Source organism: Pezoporus flaviventris, unplaced genomic scaffold (assembly GCF_033815535.1).
Source record: "Pezoporus flaviventris isolate CSIRO_AGI_PZ_B2104156 unplaced genomic scaffold, CSIRO_AGI_Pfla_v1 ptg000025l, whole genome shotgun sequence".
Taxonomy (NCBI): Eukaryota; Metazoa; Chordata; class Aves; order Psittaciformes; family Psittacidae; genus Pezoporus; species Pezoporus flaviventris.
The window spans coordinates 7,736,130-7,754,669 of NW_026892573.1; the positions used below are offsets into that span (position 1 = coordinate 7,736,130).

The 18,540-nt window shown below is 45.1% G+C and overlaps 1 protein-coding gene across 2 annotated transcripts in view; it reads right to left on the bottom strand.

Annotated features, from left to right (window-relative positions):
- The window catches only part of KPNA3 (karyopherin subunit alpha 3), a 53,444-nt gene extending 41,145 nt beyond the window's left edge, over positions 1-12,299 (bottom strand). For both annotated transcript variants that reach the window (XM_061457387.1, XM_061457386.1), the window contains exon 1: positions 12,133-12,299. In XM_061457387.1, coding sequence (XP_061313371.1) covers positions 12,133-12,216 — 84 coding nt within the window. In that variant the 5' untranslated portion in view covers positions 12,217-12,299. The remainder of the gene's footprint in view (positions 1-12,132) is intronic.
- Between the last annotated feature and the right edge of the window lie 6,241 nt (positions 12,300-18,540).

Consider the following 18,540-nt stretch of genomic DNA (forward strand, 5'->3'; position numbering starts at 1 on the left):
CATCCCCATTTATGGTCTAGGCAGACTCTTCTTCCCCACACCGAATTTTAAGCTTTACCCAATTCCAAAACTTTATTCCCAACAAAGCTCCAAACTGTCTAGGAAAAACTATTTCCCCATCCCCAGTCGTATAGACTACAAAGTTAGAACAACTTCACCTCCAGCTTTGTTATCAAAGTTCCATATTAAATGATGCTGACCCAGTTGGAAATGCAGGCAGAGGGCATGAATTCCACAGTACAAGCAACAGATCTACCAAAGCATCCCAATACGCTGACAATATGCCTGTACCCTGACCTAAAACTCCAAGGGAGTTTTACTCTGTTTGATTAATATTTGACCTGAAACGTATTTGCTCCTCTTTTAGGGAAATATTCTATTATTTTGCAGAAAGTATCAGAACTTGGTCCAGACTCTTTGTGTGCTGCAGAACATCAATACTATAAAGTTCCTTTCTGGCTTTATGTAGGAGCAGAGCACAGTATTTACGCTACTATATTTTACTGCCATAATCTGTCTGGGACTCATGTTCCTCAGGGTTAATAAAGGCCACTGAAAGAAAACTTTAGTAGAGCTGCCACACCATTTTATTTTTCTTTAACCCCCAGTTTGGGGCCCCTAAAATGAATACCAGCTGCTTTTTGTTAGCCAGTCTGTGGCAAGATAATTCAACTATCTGAACCTGGCTACTCTCAGCAAACTGGATGCATGAGACTGCATCCAGGAACTCCCTTAGTTTGCGATGGGTAATGACTCGCTGAAGGCAGACATACATGCCAATGTGGAAAGCCACAAGCCTCCAACCACTGTTGCTCATGGTGCTGACTCACCTGAAAGTTCTATGGAAGCACACAAAGCTGCCCATCCACATTATATACTTCTACTGCTCCATAAGATCTTGGCAGAAAAGCAATTGCTAAGTTTTTTTTCTTAGCAGCTGTTCCATAATCATATACTTCGAGGTCTCAATATCCACTCTGCATTTGTTTTTGTTTAACCTGCAGACTGAGCTACCACCAGCAAGGGAACAAGATGTGATCACTCATGTTTTAATTTCCATATACCAATTACCCAGTTTACAAGTACAGACATATCAAACAACCCTCAGGAGACTGGACCTGAAGCAATTTAGCTGGCTGCATTCAACACAAATTGAACCAATACTGAAGGACACAAAGCAGTCCAGAATACAATCAACATGTTATCTGCCGATTTAAAACAATATAAGAGAGCTGGAATTCTTTTCCTATATTAAAACTCAAATGGGGGAAGGAAGGAAGGCAGAATCTAGTAGATTTCCAATTACTGCTCTTGCATTAAGGACTCTATACCTTGTCAAAAGTTTTACAGCATTTCTATTCAGATGTAGATCTTAACACTGTTAATCACACCTTTACTGACATCAGACCAAAGACCATAATGCAGTCACATGGGCTCCACTTGAAGTCAAACTTAAGTTCCCAGGTAATCCCACAGCACCCCAAGCTAACTCATCACAGTGCAACAGTTGGTCTGTGCAGACCAACAGGCAGGCAACAATGATCACCAACTAAAGTACTCTTTTTGTCCTATGGTCCTAACACAGCAAGGAACCTGCCCATGTAGTATTCCAAAGAGTAGTGGCAATGCAGCTACTGCTACCCCAGTCTGACAAGGGCCCACCTTGAACTTAATGGTGGAGTGTGATCATTTATGCTACAGACCAAAAGAAGCTACTGGTCTGAAGGATACCTGTATCAAGTCTGTCTTCTTTCCCCGCACTTTTTGAAAACAGAAGGGCATACTGAATTTTACAATGATGCCAGCTCTGCCTTACCTGAATAGTGCGATATGCCAAATAAGCACCAAAACCACTGGATAACCAAGACAGCCTAATTACAAGTGATTCCTATTCACACTTTTTAAGTTAGAAGATTAAGGCTTCTTGACACACTCTAAACACATATAAGGATTTGAAATTTGGTTTAGTTTTATGTTACAGTAATCTGCTTTTGCCAGTACATAAATTTCTATTCAGATGTGTGAACACTAAAAAGATACTTGTTATTTTCCTGTATGTCATGCGCAGTGCAGCGGATGATTTAGAATCTCCTAGAAATAAAAGTTTATCCTTTGTTTGAGGGACAACAAGCAAATCACCTATGTGACTGCTTGATCTCTTCCGACACAACTCTGTCCTCTCCTAGAATTTCTAAGCATCCCTCCCATTCCCTTACCCAGCAGGGCAAGTACACCGACCTATCTAGAGAAGCAGAACAGAACAGTTGGATTGCTATTGCAAAAGAGCAGGAGTCCCATTCCTATTCTATAGCCTAGAAGACCCCAATTCAGAGGTATAGGTTCAGGTTTTTTTTCTAATAGATGTACCAGAAAGCAAATCCACCACCTTTAATGCTACCTGGAGGCCTGGGAAGAATACAGGGACACTGTCTGGGAAGCTAGGGATCAGGTCAGGAAAGCTAAAGCCCAGTTAGAATTGAGTCTGGACAGGGAGATCATCAATAACAGGAAGGACTTATATAGGTATGTTGCAAAGAAAGACAGACAGATAATATGGGCTCTTCCCAGAAGGAAATGGGAGAACTGGCTACCCCATACATGAAGAAGGTGGAGGTTCTCAATGACTTCTTTGCCTCAGTCTTCACTGGCAAATGCTATGACCACGCCACCCAAGTCCTGGAAGGCAAATATGCAGGGACTGAGAATGAAGACCTCAGGCCCACTGTAGAAGAGGATCAGGTTTGAGATCATCTTAGGAGCCTGAATGTGCACAAATGTATGGGACCTGATGAAACCCACCTGTGGTCCTGAAGGAGCCGGCAAAAGAAGTATTGTCTACACTTGCGTATCAAATTCAGAGGTATAAGTTCAGATTTTTTCTAATAGATGTTACCAGAAAACAAATCCACCACTTTTAATGTCATACTTCACAGCCAAAATACTGTCTTCACTTCGTACAAGACATGAAATCAGAAAACAGAACAAAATGAAGATGACTGCTCACAGTAACTCAGTGCATACATCAGACTAAAATTTTGATCTCTGGATCAGCATAAAGACTTGTGTCCTCTTTTTTTTTTTTTTGTTAATGTAAAAGCTTTTATAGATTGTAGATAACAACTTTCAAGAATCTACTTACAAAATGAAGTGTTTGGTCAGAAAGGCCTCAGACTTCTGGGGCAAATGCCACACAAGACCAGACATTCTTCAGTTTGCTGAATATTTATACTAGTTTCCCCTAGGAAGAAAAAAAAAAACCCAAAAAACAAAACCCAAGAAAACCTACTAGGCTAAACAGTAGCCAGATACCTTCTTGTGAAATCTATGTTTGAACAAAGACACTCCCTTTCCAAATACTTAAACAGTCTTCAACTGTCATATCAAAGTCTCAGACATTCTACGATTCCAAGATGTATTGTTATAACCATCTCCCTGTGAAGTGAGGAAAAAAAATCCCATTGCAATTTGCATACATTCACAGGGTGGCATGAAAAAACCACCCCAACAAATCAAGTCCCTAGAGAGCTAGTCTGTGTTCAACCACAGCAAGTTTTTTTTGTATAGTATTACATGGCCCAAATGAAATCAGATTTTTTCTGGTTTTTGAAAAATATAATCAAAAGGCAAAAAAAAAGATTAAACATGCGCTAGCTGCCTAATTAAACCTATGAAGAGATCATTCTGCTTAAGATGCAAGAGAAAACAATAAACCCAGCTGACAACCCAGGAAGAAGATGGAACATCAGGAATTAGAAAATACACTCCAGCAACATCCCACAGTATTTTATGAACCCAGTCATGTTAGCAACCTTCCTGATTTAATCATTCCAGTATCATGAATTTTAGATTCCTCTACCTCACTTTCATAATGTGACATAAGCCTTAATTCCATGTTTCTGTCGTTTGAACATTTTCGGTATCATACATCTCTCCTTGAGGATACCTTCAGTTTCTCAGAATTCCTATTTATGCATCCTTTCATAAGAATGGTATCAGCTAGTCCTAAGAAGTTGCTTAGACTACAAAAAGTGGTCTGATTTTAATAAACAAGGACCAGTACAAAACTCCTTCGAACCTCACAGCTACAGGGTCCACCAAAATACAGATTACTCTGAGTACAGAAATAAAGTGAGCCATACCCCTATCATCAATGCGCATGGCAAGAGGGTACTGCCAGACTTTCAACTGCTAAAAGACACCCTCACATTGACTGCATGTGTCAGAGCTCCTTAAACACCTCTTCTTGTCTGGAATGTTGCTCTTCACTGCTGTTTGTTCAGTATTATGAACATTACCTGCTACAAGCCTACGCTCTTCTTGCATTCCTGATGAACGAACAGCAGTAAACAGGATCCTGCTGACTCCTAGCAGGGCTCTCTCATTTCAAGATTCTTTCTTGGTGTGGAAACACTTCTTTATCTGGCTGCAAGTCAGATTTTTGGTGCAGAGAAATCACTACCACTGACTTTGCATCTAACATTTGTGGGCATGAAAAGAAGCAAGACCCTGATGTGAAAAAGCTGCATGCAAAGACCGTATCTGCTGGTTAGGGTGACCTCTGCTTACCTGAGAGGGACACACAATGTCTCTCTGCATAATTTCAACTTTGACTTACAATGCAGTTGACTAAGAAAAAGGACTGGGATGTTCTGAGAACTGCACCTGGCCAGGAATCCCTTACTACATCTCTGAAAGCCTGGCCACAAGTCACCCTAGCACCCTGTCTGACTGCCTTCCAACCACTTTCTCCTCATGCAGACAAGCTTTGACTATGTTCCACACCAGCGAGTTCACAATGGGGTTTGAGCACACATTAAAATACATCGCCATCAAGGCTAACAAGTCAAACTATGAGGAAGCCACTCCTCCAGTTCTGCTAATCACCTATCACCACCTCCATCACAACATCCATCTGCTAATAAATCTGACAAAACCAAGGTTAAAAATGCACCAGAGATCCTCAGCTGGTCAGACATGGCAGAATATGAGGGAAATGAATCATTCAATAAGTGTTTGAATGTGGAAGATACGAATTTTGTCTCCTGTTCCACAGCCATTCATACAATATATATTCCTATTTTTAGTTGCTGTACTTACTAAACACACAAAAAAACAAGTTTAAAACTGACTGTAACATTTGCTTAACCTGAGAAAGGAGAAAAGTGTCAGCTGGCCCATAAGAAATGATATAGAGCTTCCCCAGCAGATTTAATTGTGTCAATCTGACTGGGAAGGGATAACAATCCAGCAGTTAAGTATCACTGGATAAGGTATACCTTCTCTCCTTCACATTGACCTCTTTGAGCCGCCACTAGTCTTCTCCAGATCTGAAGGGCTGGCTCAGCAAGCTAAGGGAGTAGTAAAATAAAGAAGTAAATAGCTTTGCAACTAGTTCAGTCTAAGGCACAGACAGTTTGGATGCAGGACTAATTTTTTGGAAGAAACAAGCTCTTCTGACTACCCATGTCAAATGTTATGAAGTGGAATGCAAAGCTCACAGCTTCTACTATTACAGAAGTAATCAGAAATATAAATTCAGTATCAAAGTTTCACAGTGCTGGGTATTTTGATAGACAATTGACAGACTATTCTTGGAAAATCTATGCATTTTACATTTCTCTTTCATTTCAAGTCAGTTCACTCATAATTTGTCTTTACTCCTTGATGACACACCCCACCAGCTTCAACCAGTTCATTGCTTCTTCTAGCCTAATCTTATAAATTAGATGCCTAATTTCACTTCCAATCCCACAATAAATACAAACCTGATCACTCATAGCTGGTATAGCCTCCTAATCACTGTCTTTTCAGATAACACAGTTTTAGGGAACAGAATGTCCTGCTTAGATTTGTGCTGGAACTGCACAAATATTAGGAAAGCCTCAAAAAACTTATGTAAAAATAGTTAAAGAGCTCTTAAAGCTAGTATGCTAATGCTACAACTTAGACCAGACTTCAACAATTTGTGAGTTCAAAAATCAATTGTTTAATAGAAGAAGCTTTCGCGATACCAATCTCTAAAGTAGTGTAAGAACCAGTAACTCTTAGTTACTTGTAGTGTTGGAGATACACAAGAACGAAGGAAAACAAATCCTGTAATTACAGGGAGATTAGCAAAGGCTTGGTATATCACAAAAACAAACAGCAATAATTTGGCCTCAGTACAGCAAGCACAGATCCCAATCAGCTTATGAAGATTATGTTTATCATGAGATGTCATCTCCAAATTGTTTTCTCCACAGGTATTGCCAAAACGAACAATAACCTCTTAAGGTGTGTGTGTCTTTAAGCATTTTAAAATGCAATGCATTCAACTGATTTTGAACCTGACAGGGAAAATCTAAGACAGTATATCTAAATGGATATACTGGCAAGAGTCACAAACATTTCACAGCATGTTTACTTGCAAACTAAACTTTGGAGCATTCTGCAGCAATAGTAACAGAGGCGGCTTCCCACATTACCTTCTTCTTCCTACCCATGTAATTCTTTCCAAGGTACAAACATATACACCTGTATTCTCCCAAGAGTATATATACTGGCTTTAAAGGGTAATAAAGCTGCAGGAGTCAGAGCTTAGAAACAATGCATGAGAGTACTGGATCATATATTAAATCCAGTTCTCAACAGGAACCTACCTGACACCCGTGTTTTCACTTAACCTACTGAGATTCAGGAAGCCAGTGAGGCTATTGAGACAGCAGGTCCACAGGACCTTAAACGAACCTAAATCAGCTGTTGCAGCCCTACTGCCTCCCAGGCATCCTTTTGTGGGTATACATTCCTGTGCCAGCAAAGTGAAAGGCAGAAAGCTGATCAATCTGCAAAACTCAGCTCCTGAAAGAAACTGGATTTTTCCAAAGTAGCTGGGAGTAACAGGCTTTCTGGGACTGCTACAAGCTTTATTTGTTTCAGGTAATGTCTGAAGGGAAGTACAGGAAGGCAGCAAACAGACTTGTCAGTGCACATAAAAGAATCAAGAAATGAGCTGGTAGCAGCATGTCTGCTCATTTGTTAGCACTGTGCAGCTATTGTACCTCCACTGCAATAAGCTTTTGACACGTGACAGGAACATGGGTTTAAGTCAGCCTATACCTTTCTTAGATGCCCAGAGACTGTACAGATTTGATCTCCACAGAATATTCCTCAGCTTGCAAAAAAATTCGTAGCAGCATGACAAAAAAAAATGTGAGTAAATTCAAGCAACCTCAAGAATCAGATCCACATTGTTAGCAAAGAAGCAACAGTAATTACACTGAACCTGACATAACGGATGATGGAGATCTGGGATAAACTCAGGTTCCTCCTGTGCCTCTGCTGCAGTTGGGGTCCTGAAGGCACAGAATAAAAATAATCCTTGAAAGTTCCTGGACCCACAGGTGATACAGAGCAAAAGGTGATAGAATTGCCCCAAAAGAAACTGTAAACTCAGGAAAAGACATCAGTGGCCAAGACCTCTGAAGCTTAAAATCAAATAGAGCAGGAGTAGGTGAAGGATGACAGAGTGGTCATGTCTCCTTTTGGTAAATAGCCTCCAACAAATTTAGGAGGTTAATCCTATGGTCTAAGCAACGCAGTTCAAGGATTTGTGTTCTTCTGACTTGTGATTAGGGTATGACAAGTAAACAAAAAATGAAATTTTAATCCCAGTTTTGACAAACAGTTATAACACACTAACTCCTCACTAGTTTGATGGTGAGGTTTTTGTTTCAGTATTCTTTTTCTAAATGAATGCACATGGAGCTCTACTTTTGATCCAGTAAGCATTTTGCTAATTACATGACCACAGTCACACTGTACCACACCACCCCCCCACCCCTCCAAGTAAAGCATGCAGACAGCACTACAAATCACAGCATCTCCATTCATCAAGAATTTTCCCTCAGTTTTAGAGAGGGATGCTAACTAATTACAAAAATAAATAGGCTGAATTGTCTGATCTGTCACTTTAAACATCAGACCAGTGAGTTAACATATGGGTACCTGCTACTGTAATAAAAAACAGGTAACACTTCTAGTCCAGGAAGTTACAGGAGTCGAAACGTTTAAGGGTGTTACTAGGCTGAAGAACTGCAAACAGAAAAAATCAGAAGGTTCAAATTAGGTTTTCTAAAAGCTAGGCTATCTTAGATGTCAAGATAAACAAACAGATGGAGTAGTTACAAGGGGCATAACAAATTGACTGCACCTATTTAATCTTGTCCTATAAAGCTTGAATTGTATTGGAATAATCAGTACCATACATTTAGAAGAAACCCACAGAGACTTACGAAGACTGCATGCCTATGAGGAACACTGGAAAGCCTTCTCTTCAATATATGGGAGGAACTAAAAAGCCTTTTCACACCCCTGGAGAATAGAAAATTGAGAAGGTTGTGAGGAGAAACTGTTCTGGCAGTTGTTTGTCCAGATGAAGCCACTAGTGTCTTGGCTCCTTATCGCTCAGCTCTGCAGGTTCAGGTTAGCTCTGTCTGCTGCTAATCACATGTCAGTACCTATAAAAATAGAAGAGTCTCACTAATAAAAGCAAGAGTAAAAACTCACATTAAGGGATTAACAATTAGCTTCTGGCATTTGATTTTGCTATCATCCCTTTTGGGGGCTAAATACTTTATGAAGTATTAATATGTCAAAAATCAGAATTCCAGTTCTATATCCCCAACACTGCCTCCTTAACAGAGGAAGCCAACAAAAAACCAAGAAAATTCTACCCAAATCTGAAACTAGGAAACGTAGGGTGAGGCTATGCAGGTCAAGGATTCAGAAGCTTTCACTTCTGCTCTACAGACCCATTTTTTTGCTCTTAGAAAAAGCACAGCGAGAAGTTGCATGTGGCACTGAGGTCTGTCTTAACATAAATCTAAAGTACTTACTCACCTTTCGCTTCCCTTAAAGTTGCACTAACCAAAAGCAAAGATAATTATATGGCCCAGCAAACCCAGTAATAAAATATGAGTTAACTACAAATTAAAGGAGCAAGTATTTTGGTCTGCCAGAAGAGTATGCACCCAGAGGGGATCAATAATAACTCACCAGTATTTATTAGAAGCCAAAGCAAGATTACTAAAGAATGTATTCAAGCCTAATGTCTTCAAAGGCAGCGACTGTTTCCAGGCAGAAGGTGACTCAAATGCCACTGTTTTCAAACTTACGGCTTCAATATTCTGGACTTTCCAAAGAATATAATCTAGATTTCATACCATGATTTATTGCTCCATCTTACCAACCATTTGTTTCTCTTTGGTGGAATTTGACAAAATGTGTAGATGCAGATCAATGCCAATGATGGCACTGATGATGCCTCCTGGTTTCCAAAGTTAGGTACAGAAAATTGGAGGCAGGATCTTTACAGAAAACTCCTTATGATAGCACAGAGACCAAACCAAGTGTATGTTATTGCTCACAGTTGGGAATTACATATAATATTTGATTTAGAAAAGAAACATTTTGTGGAGAACCAATAACCTCCACTAAACAAACTGTCCAATCAGCAGGTCAGTCTGTGTACCACTATCTCAAAGAGAGGCACAGTAAGTAATGCATCTATAGCATTGCTATGCCCTTCCGTTCTCCACCACAGAATCACACTGGTTTGGACTGGAAGGAACCTTAAAGATCATATGGTTCCAACCTCCCTGCCATGGGCAGGGACACCTTCCACCACACCAGACTGCTCAAAGCCATGTCCAACCTGGCCTTGAACATTGCTAAGAAGGGGCAGACACAGCTTCTCTGAGGAACCTGCTCCAGTGCCTCAACACCCTCACAGTGAAGAATTTCTTCCTAATATCTAATCTAAATCTAACCTCTTTCAGTTACCTTACATTGTTTTACTTCTAGAGACTAGCTACAGTTTACTTAGAAGGGTACTTCTAAAACAAACTTTTAAAGAAATACCATGATCAGAAGAGTCAAAAACATGTAAGAGAAAAATTCAAATATTTGATATGAATAGTTTTAAAAGATGCTGACACATTTCAAATACTTTACAATCCTTTTAATGAATCTACATTTCATTACAGGATGTTTCCATAGGTGTCCAACTTCAATATATTTCTGTGTTTCATCTCTTTGCTGCTGACAAAAGAAAGATACTTCTTAGATTTTAACCATTTTCAAAAGCAAGGGTGAAAGCTTTAACCACATTAACATGCTGGAACTACCTACCTACCAGTTTTAGGCTCAGCCACAAAAGGAAGTCAGTCAGCACACTGGAAGAAAACCCCAGAGGACACAGTCCTCTGTAACAGCAAATACCCTATTCCAAAATAATTGCTCCTCCTCAGGAGGAAATGAGAGCTAAGCTACCTTAGCTGGTCTTGTATAACTAATTTCGGTCCAGCTTAGGTAGTCAATTTCCTTCTTCCCTGCCTCCAGAGAGGCGGATATTTAATTCCCCTAGTCTCGGGCATGCTATAATATAAGCAAGTATGGATGACAGATCGGTTCGCACTAGGCAAGAACATACCTAACCTTTCCCTGTTTAGAGCTCTGATGGATTCAGGCCAATGACTGAGAAAGCAGCAACAAAGCTAGTAACCAATACAGGGAGATGAGACAAGGACAAAATGAATGAGGAACAGCAGGAAGAGTCTCACTGGATGAGAAGGGGAGAAAGAGACCCGCCACGCCTCCTCCTTACCCTGAAAAGCAACTGCTAAACAGAAGGATGGGTAATTTTTAGTTCCTTTCTAACATTTACTAATGTTAGCCCGAAGTGTTGAAGTTGCCATACTCTTTACATACAATATTTTCTGTGAGAAAGATTAACTGTCACCAAGTTAAGCAAAATCTAAGATAAAGGTTATTTTACGCTGTGAATGTCATCTTAAAGACACTGCTGCTGCTAAGCCTGACCTGCATAAAATTGTCCCCACCCAAACAATAGCAGTAGAGGTGTGAATTCTGCTATATTACAAAACATACTTTCAAAGGACTAAAATTCCGGTCCTGCTGATTACAGAAGTGAATTTAAGTGATAAGATCAACAGAAGCATGGAAAACACCCTGGGGTGAAGTCAAACTAATCCAACACGTATTTAGGTTTTCAGTCTAGCAAATCCTAATCCGATTCCAATCCTAGTCTGATTTCAGAACAACTCCCTCCTCCTTTTTTTTCCTCTTACAGAAACCTAAACATAAGATTTGGGATTTCCTCCCTTTTCAATTGCGACTAGAACTGAAGATGTCCCCGCGAATGACACACAGATTCAGAAGACCTTTGGAATACCTCCAGGGAATAAGCTTCTAACCACTTAGCATCTCTCAAATTTGAAGGAGTAACCTACTACCCTATTAGCCTTAGTAAGCACCGCACTCCTTCCCGATTTAGATGGAGACACCCAGCACACCATCACTGATGTGCCTACCAGCATTTAAAAAACAGAGAGGAGGAAAAAAAAAGAAGGGTTGATCTAAGGCAGTGCAGGAAGCAGAATGGGCCAGCCCAGTGCACTCTGTGAAGGCCGATCGGAGAGCGAGAGCGGCTCCCACCACCAGCACAGGCCCCCGTCCGCGGCAGCAGCTCAGCGAGGCACGGCCGGGCGGTCAGGGAAGCCCCTCGCCCCGGCGGAAGCGCTGTTACCGCCCAGAGGGACTGGCACAAAAGGCAGCCGGCACCATTGTCCTCCCCATCCGAGCCCCGATCCCGCCGAGCACCGGGAAGGGGGCGGAAGGACGGCAGGGAAGGAAGGCGGCAGCCGGGAGCTGGGGGGGCTCACGGGGGTGCATCCCGCCGGCCCGGCCCAGGCACGGCGGCCGGCGAGAGGCCCACCGGCCCCCCCCGCATCCCGGCGAGCCGTGGAGGGGGCGCGGCGAGGCCTGCACGCCGCTCGCCGGGACCGCGCTCGGCCCGGCAGCGCCAACCCTTCCCCCCGCCACCGCCTCCTCCACCCCCCGCCGGCCGCGCCCGCATGACGGAGGGAAAAAAAAAAAAAAGAAAAAAAGGGGAAAAAAATCCCCGCGGCGGCTCCCCCTCCGCCGCCGGCCCCGGCGGCCGCTCCCCGCCTTCCCGCCGCCCGCCGGCGGCGACCTGAGCGCTGCCAGGCCCCGGCCCCGGCCCCGGCCCCTCCTCCCGCGCTCGCCGGAGGCGGAGGCCGGGACCAGCCGGGTCCCCGCCGGCCCCGCACCTACCTCCACGTCGCGGCCCTTGTTCTTGAAGCTCTTGATGCGGTGGTTCTCCAGGCCGGCGGCAGCGGCGGCGGCGTTCTCGGCCATGGCGGCGGCGGCAGCAGCTCCCGGCGACGGCTCCCAGCTCCTGCGAGGCGGCTCCCGGCGGCTCGCGCGAGGGGAGGGCGGGGGGGAGGAGAGGGGGGCGGGGGGAAGCGGGACGCTCCGTGACGAGCCTGGGGGGGGGGGGGGGGGGGGGGCGGGGGGGGAGGACGGAGGAGGGCGGGGGACCGAGCGCGCGCGCCGTTGCTGAGTGACGGGAGTGCGGCCGCGAGTGCACGTGACGTACTGCTCGGGCTCCGCCAATCGCGGCGCGGCCCCTCCGCCTCGCCCCGCCCCGCGTCGCAACCCCAAGGGGGCCCGGCGGGGCCGAGGGCTGCGGACTGCGTTTCCCGCCCTGCACTGCGGCGGTGCCGCGCTGTATCCTGGGGGCTGTAGTCCCGGCTCGGCGGCGGCCTCTCACGTGGAGCGGGCGGCGACCCCGCCGGCCTCACGCCTCGGCCCTTGTTCCGCTCTAGTGGATCCGGCTAAATGTTGAACGTTGTAGCTCTCTGAGGGCGGCGGGGAGGGCCTAGCAGGGAGCGCAAAGGCTCCTCTGTGGCCTCGTGCGCATGAGGGGGCCTGGGGAATCAACCCTGACAGGGCCTGCAGCGGGCTCAGGGCAACCCCGGCCTCCAGGAGCCCCCGCACCCTGGTTGGCTGCAGCTTTGTTCCCCCCAGATGCACCGTTTGCTGACCTCGCTGGCGCGGCTCACTGTGAAGCTGTCCTTGGCAGCTCTGTCTGCCAGGAGTGTGTCAGGCGCCTGCTACACACTTCCCTCTGTGTCCCATGACCGCATTGACATCTCTGTGTGTTGCCTGGGAAATGCTTCACAACACGCACCCAGCAAATCCAGATGTTTTGTGAAGCCCTGAGTTTTCTTCAGCTCACCCGCCATGCAAGCAAGCTACGTGGAAGGCAAATCCAGTGCGTTGCAAACACACCCTTCGTACCACGCGTGCACACGATAGACGTGTGCCTCCCTAGGGTGTTGTACCTGCTATAATGGTCTCTTGTCAGTCCAACAAATTCTCCCCAGAGTGTCAAAATCACTGCATCCAAACCCCCCAAGCTGCTAGTGTGGCGGTGGTGGTAGTTGTATATGCTGCAAACAGACTCAGGACCTTCAGATCAATAGCAGCCTGGGCAGAGCAGACTGAGTCAAAGTCACACCAAGTATTTCCCCGCTAGTAAAGAGGATGTGTGGGGGTGGTGTAGCTGTAGACAGTGGTCAGCAGTGATCTTAACACCCTCTACAAAGCAGAGAATTATTTCTTTGGAAGAAAATTATCCAAGAAAACCAAACCCACAAAACAACAAAAACATGTAATGTTCATATCTAGCTCATCTTATGCCACATCAGTTTCTGCAACAGACCCTTATAGCTATATATAAGCCTTTCACAGACTTCTCTCAGAGTCTCTCCCTCTAATTGACAGCTCGGCTTTTTAATTGCCTCCCCCCAGCCCCTCTTTATATCATTCAAATGTCTGTAACTTGTAACTCACAGTTCTGGCAAAACAAGGCTTGCAGCCTGATGGAGATGAATAAAAATCTGGAAGACTAATGCTCTTCTTTACTGTCGTTCAGCTGTGTGCCAAATGTTCTTATCTGAGGGATCAACGTAGCACTTCCATTCCTCTCGTTTCAGCTTCCAGTGCACATTCCTACACGCCTTTACCTAACGCTTTGTCTGCATGTGCTGCACCGTTATTGCTAGCAGTAGAAGAGAAGGAGCCAGAAGCAGCAAAAGCCCAAATGGCATGACCGATGTGACTGGTGTTTGTCAAGATTGGTAATGTCAGAGATGGCTTCTAGGCTCTGGCACTTGCTCTTCTGGAGGAGAATTGGATCCAGCTGTCCAGCTGTCTTCAAGAGAGCAGCTAGAGCAGATTCCATAGCTGAGAACTTCGGTTTACCTGCCAGAGAAGGTAGCCATAGCTGCCAGCTGTGGCTTACTCAGGCCTCATAGGACAACTGAGCAATGCCAATCCAATCCCTGCCAGGCAAGATTGTTGCAGTTATCCTCTGGAGGAGGTGCTCACCATTGCTTGAACAAAAGAGCTTTGTTCAGCTCCATCCGACATAATCTCTGAGGTAAAAGGAAGACTTGCAAATAAAAAAATGAAGTGTCTCCAGACTGGGACAACTCAATTTACCAATCCATAAATCTACACCCATTCCACTAGATAGGATTTATAGATACAACTGTGGCAATGTCTTTTCTTTCCCATTTTCTCCTATTCATGATATAAGCCTTTCAGAGTTTCTGCAGTGCATTTCATTAGTCTTAGTAGACACTCAGGAATTGAATGCCTCTTAAACAGAGCTGCATGAAAGTTTGATTAGTTATACTGCCTGAATAAAGCTTCTTGGTGGAGCACTTGACTAGATAATTAAACTTGCATGTACTCAAAAAAAATATTTTGATATAGTTAAGCAAATACTATTTTTCGGCACTGTTAAGTAACAGACAGTATTAAAATATAAGGAATGAACATTTTGATACTTTAAAACTGAACAAACTGTGTGGTTCAGGGTGGCCATTCTTTCTCACCATATGAGCTTCATATCAACATATTTTTGTCACCAATACCTGTGAAATATATGTCAGGGCTGTGAACACATTAATAGGATTTACTGGCCCTGAGCAGCCGCCCTGCACTCTATTTCAGATCCCTGCTCCAGTGATGCTGCAGCAGTGCTGGTTTCCAGCTCTACTGCAGCCCTGGCCCAGATGCACAGGCTGATATCCTGGCTGGAATGAAATGGGGCACGTGGGTGATGGAGTGAAAGGGGGAAAAAGAGACTGGTTAGGCCACTGAGGTCATTGGGTACCTTCAGTGTCCCAAAAACATAAATTTTATCGCTTAAAGAGCTGTGGGGAGGAAAAGATCTTTCATAATTCAAAGATGTGGGGTGATAACAACTCTTTGGGTGTCCCATTACTGAACAGAATTGAGCTATGCCTGTTTCTGGGATGACTGGCTGGCTTCAGCAAAATGAAATGAACCCAGCAAGTGATATTGCCATATTCTGGGAAGTGCACATGGCTAGCTCAGAAACCCACCTGCAGCTCAGAGTCAGAGGGCACTACCACTGTGCTAGTCAGTCACTTGTTTTTTTTCAGTCAATGATTTTGTCTATGTCCACCAGTCAATAGAGCTGCAAGAAAACCAGCAAGTAAATGAAATGTAATGAACCCAAGTCATGCTCTTACTGGCAGTCCCTCCAAGAATGACTGGGGAGATAGGTGCAGTACTTTAAGATGCTGCCTGCTGTCAGTCCCACCTTGCAAGTAGGTGTTAGAATGTGCAGGAGAGGCAAATAAAACGTGTCAGCTCCTCAGTCTCTCTGTTCCCAGCCATGAGCAGCTGAAGCCAAGACCTGTGGGTTGGAGGAGGTGAGGATGCCTCCCCAGCAGAGGAGTGGGGCAGTTGGCAAGGCATCTGGCAACTGGCAGTTGGCAATGTCATCTGAAACTGCTGCTGCTGACTTGGCTACAAACCACCCATCAAGAATAGCCTGTAAAATCATGCAACTTGTAATAACAGAAAGGTACAAGAGTTGTTATTTAGCCCATTAAGTTAACCACTCATGGGTCTCGTGTCTTGTTTGCCCATCTCAAAATGGGATCCCAGATCATCTCTGACTTGGGTGACATGACAGCTGTAATCGTGTATTACAGTTGGCACGGCAGAGCGAGAGGAAGCTTTTTCCTGCAAAATTTGCCACTGTTTGTGTGCTAACTGCCAGCAGATGTTAACTCCCATGCCTTGCTTTCTCGTGTCTGTTAGAGGCAGAGTGACTAGTGCAGGGTCAGACACGTGCATGTCTGGGGTCCCTGTTCAGATCACTCTGTCCCACCACTCGTATAGCTCTTCAGCAACCTGCTAAGCAGAGTCTCATCAGGTGTTGCTCTGACAAAAGGGATGAGTAACTCATAATGTAAACTAAGGCAAAGTTCCCTACAAACAATGCCTTTGACATTCGTTTTAAGATACATGTATAATTTTGGTGAGACTGTTAATGCATGTTTGCAGTTCTCTTTATCACTGACGTAAAAATTTGTCTTCATAGGAAAATAGTTACCTTCTTACCTCATGGTAACTAAGGCTTTATAAAGAATGCAAGGTAAATCCTAGTAAAGGCTCCAGCTTTGTCAAAGGCTGCCCTGAAATACTGTGGATGCTAGGAGGTAACACACGCTCAAGGAGAGATGAGATAGGTCCGCCAAAGAGAAGCCCATGGAAGGTTGCTGTGTACAAAGATCCATATGCCCAGGTCAGGAAACCCCTACTCTGAAAATGGTTGGAAGCTGGGAAAGTGGTAGGGGAAGCATCACTTTTTTCTCCTGTTCTTATGTTTTCGTTAAGAGATCCATTTACTGGTGTGTGTTGGAGATACAATACTGAATAAGACAGACTTTTGGTCTGACCTGCGATAGTCCTTATACTTACAGCAGAAAACTAGTGTTCAGTGAACTACATCACTATGAATTTGTCACCTGAATACTCTCAAGGTACAGCGTGGTCCTCCAGCTTCAAAGCAGTAGGTTATGGGTGTCACCAGTCCTCCCACAGTGTCTCCAAGGAACCGGCAGTCTTCTTAAATACCTCTCTGAGCAGTACACCATATCCTGTTACTCATAGACAGCACAGTCAATGGCACTTTGCAAATCCAGGCAGCTTCCCTGGGCTCTCAGGAGGGGGGTGGACTGGTACGGAGCTCAGGGAAATGAGGACCCTTCTCAGGATGTCTATGCCAGTATCAGTCCCAGAGAGCTGCCCTTGCTGCTGGGAGAAGTCACTTCTGTGGGTGACACAAAGAGCTGGTGAAGGAGTTGGTGTGAGGCTGGCTTTGGAAGAGCCAGTGAGGATCCCGGAGCTGGCACTTACAAATACTTCATTATCTGCAGACCAGGAACAGAAGCATTGAGGGAGCAGCTGGCTGGTCTGCTAGTGCTTCCAGAATCTGGGGGATGTTGTTAGTGAAGGAGGAACTGTAAAACCCCTGGTTATTTGTAGGCCCTCTGTGTTCAGTCTGAGCCAAGTTGCTGTCTCAGCATCTTTGTCCATGGTTTGACTGGAAGGAGAGTTAGGGGAAGCTCCTCCTGGGACAGAGCATCACTCTCCTCCTCTGCTATTCTCACAAGAAACCCCAGAGTAAGTACACACTGGTTCCTCATCTTCTGCTGGTTCCCACTGTCAGGCAGCTCCACACAAGAAGGTGGGCTGCTGTTGAGAGTTATGGGAAGGTGGTCATGGGGTGGGGGCTTCATGGACAAGGGTCTGCTGTCACAGTATGCAAAAACAAAGAGCTTGGTTGAGTGATAGCAGCTGAGGTCAGTCAAAAGCCCAATCACCAGATAAGACCATAGTGATGAGGCAGGTGCCAGCTCATGTCAGGGTCCAGAGCAGTGAGTCATATGGCCAGCTACAGGGATAGTTGCAGTGTAGCTCAGGCAGAAACCAAGGGCAGGAGCCCTGCTTAAAAGCAGTTCCTGAGATAAGGGGAGTGAATCCCTGCCAAGGCTTGTGCTCAAACAGCTTTTTGATTCAAGGCCAGGCAGCTGCACTGTCAAAGCTGGCCCTGGGCCCAGGCAGCCCAAGCCCCAGGAGGAGGGGGATGTGCTCAGGGCTCGGGCACCCACCTGGAGCTGAAGACATCCCTTTGTACTGATGCCTGAGCGCCAGGCTGCCATGGAACCAGAGGGGTCACAGACACTTACAGGGTCTGGACAGCCTTCCCACATTTAAGGCAGATGGTGATCAGGAGCCAGAATGCCCTGCTGCCCAGAGCTTCAGACCAAGCACAGCTCCTGAGATACTGTTTGCTGAGCCTCCTAGGCTTTGGCCTTGGATTGCAGGTGCTCAGGAGGCTGGGCTAGGCTGGGCTGTGCCACAAACAGCAAAACCTGACGGCTTGCTTTTTTTTTTTTGTGGTAGGAACAGCTCCAGGCAGTCTGCTCCATGGCCCAGAGCTTTCAGCATAAGCAGCCTGGAGGTGCATGGGTTGAAGCCCATTCCCAGAGCCAAAAAGGACCAGGAAGTCCCTGGTGCAGACTATGCTGCACCTGAAGGAGAAGTCAAAGAGATGCAGAGTATACAGTAAAAGTCCCCGAGGACCTGGGAGTGACTGTCCATACAACAGAAGTGTATAATTTAACTGGCATAATTGGGAATTTTCTTCTTTTCATTATGGATGTATAGAATATGGTAGTAGAGACGGCAAGAGGGAAGCAAGTCTGGGACAGAGATGAATGCAGAAGTAGTATGCAACCAGGTAAATAATGTCATCCTAGTTGGGAAACTGCAGAGGTAATAAAGATT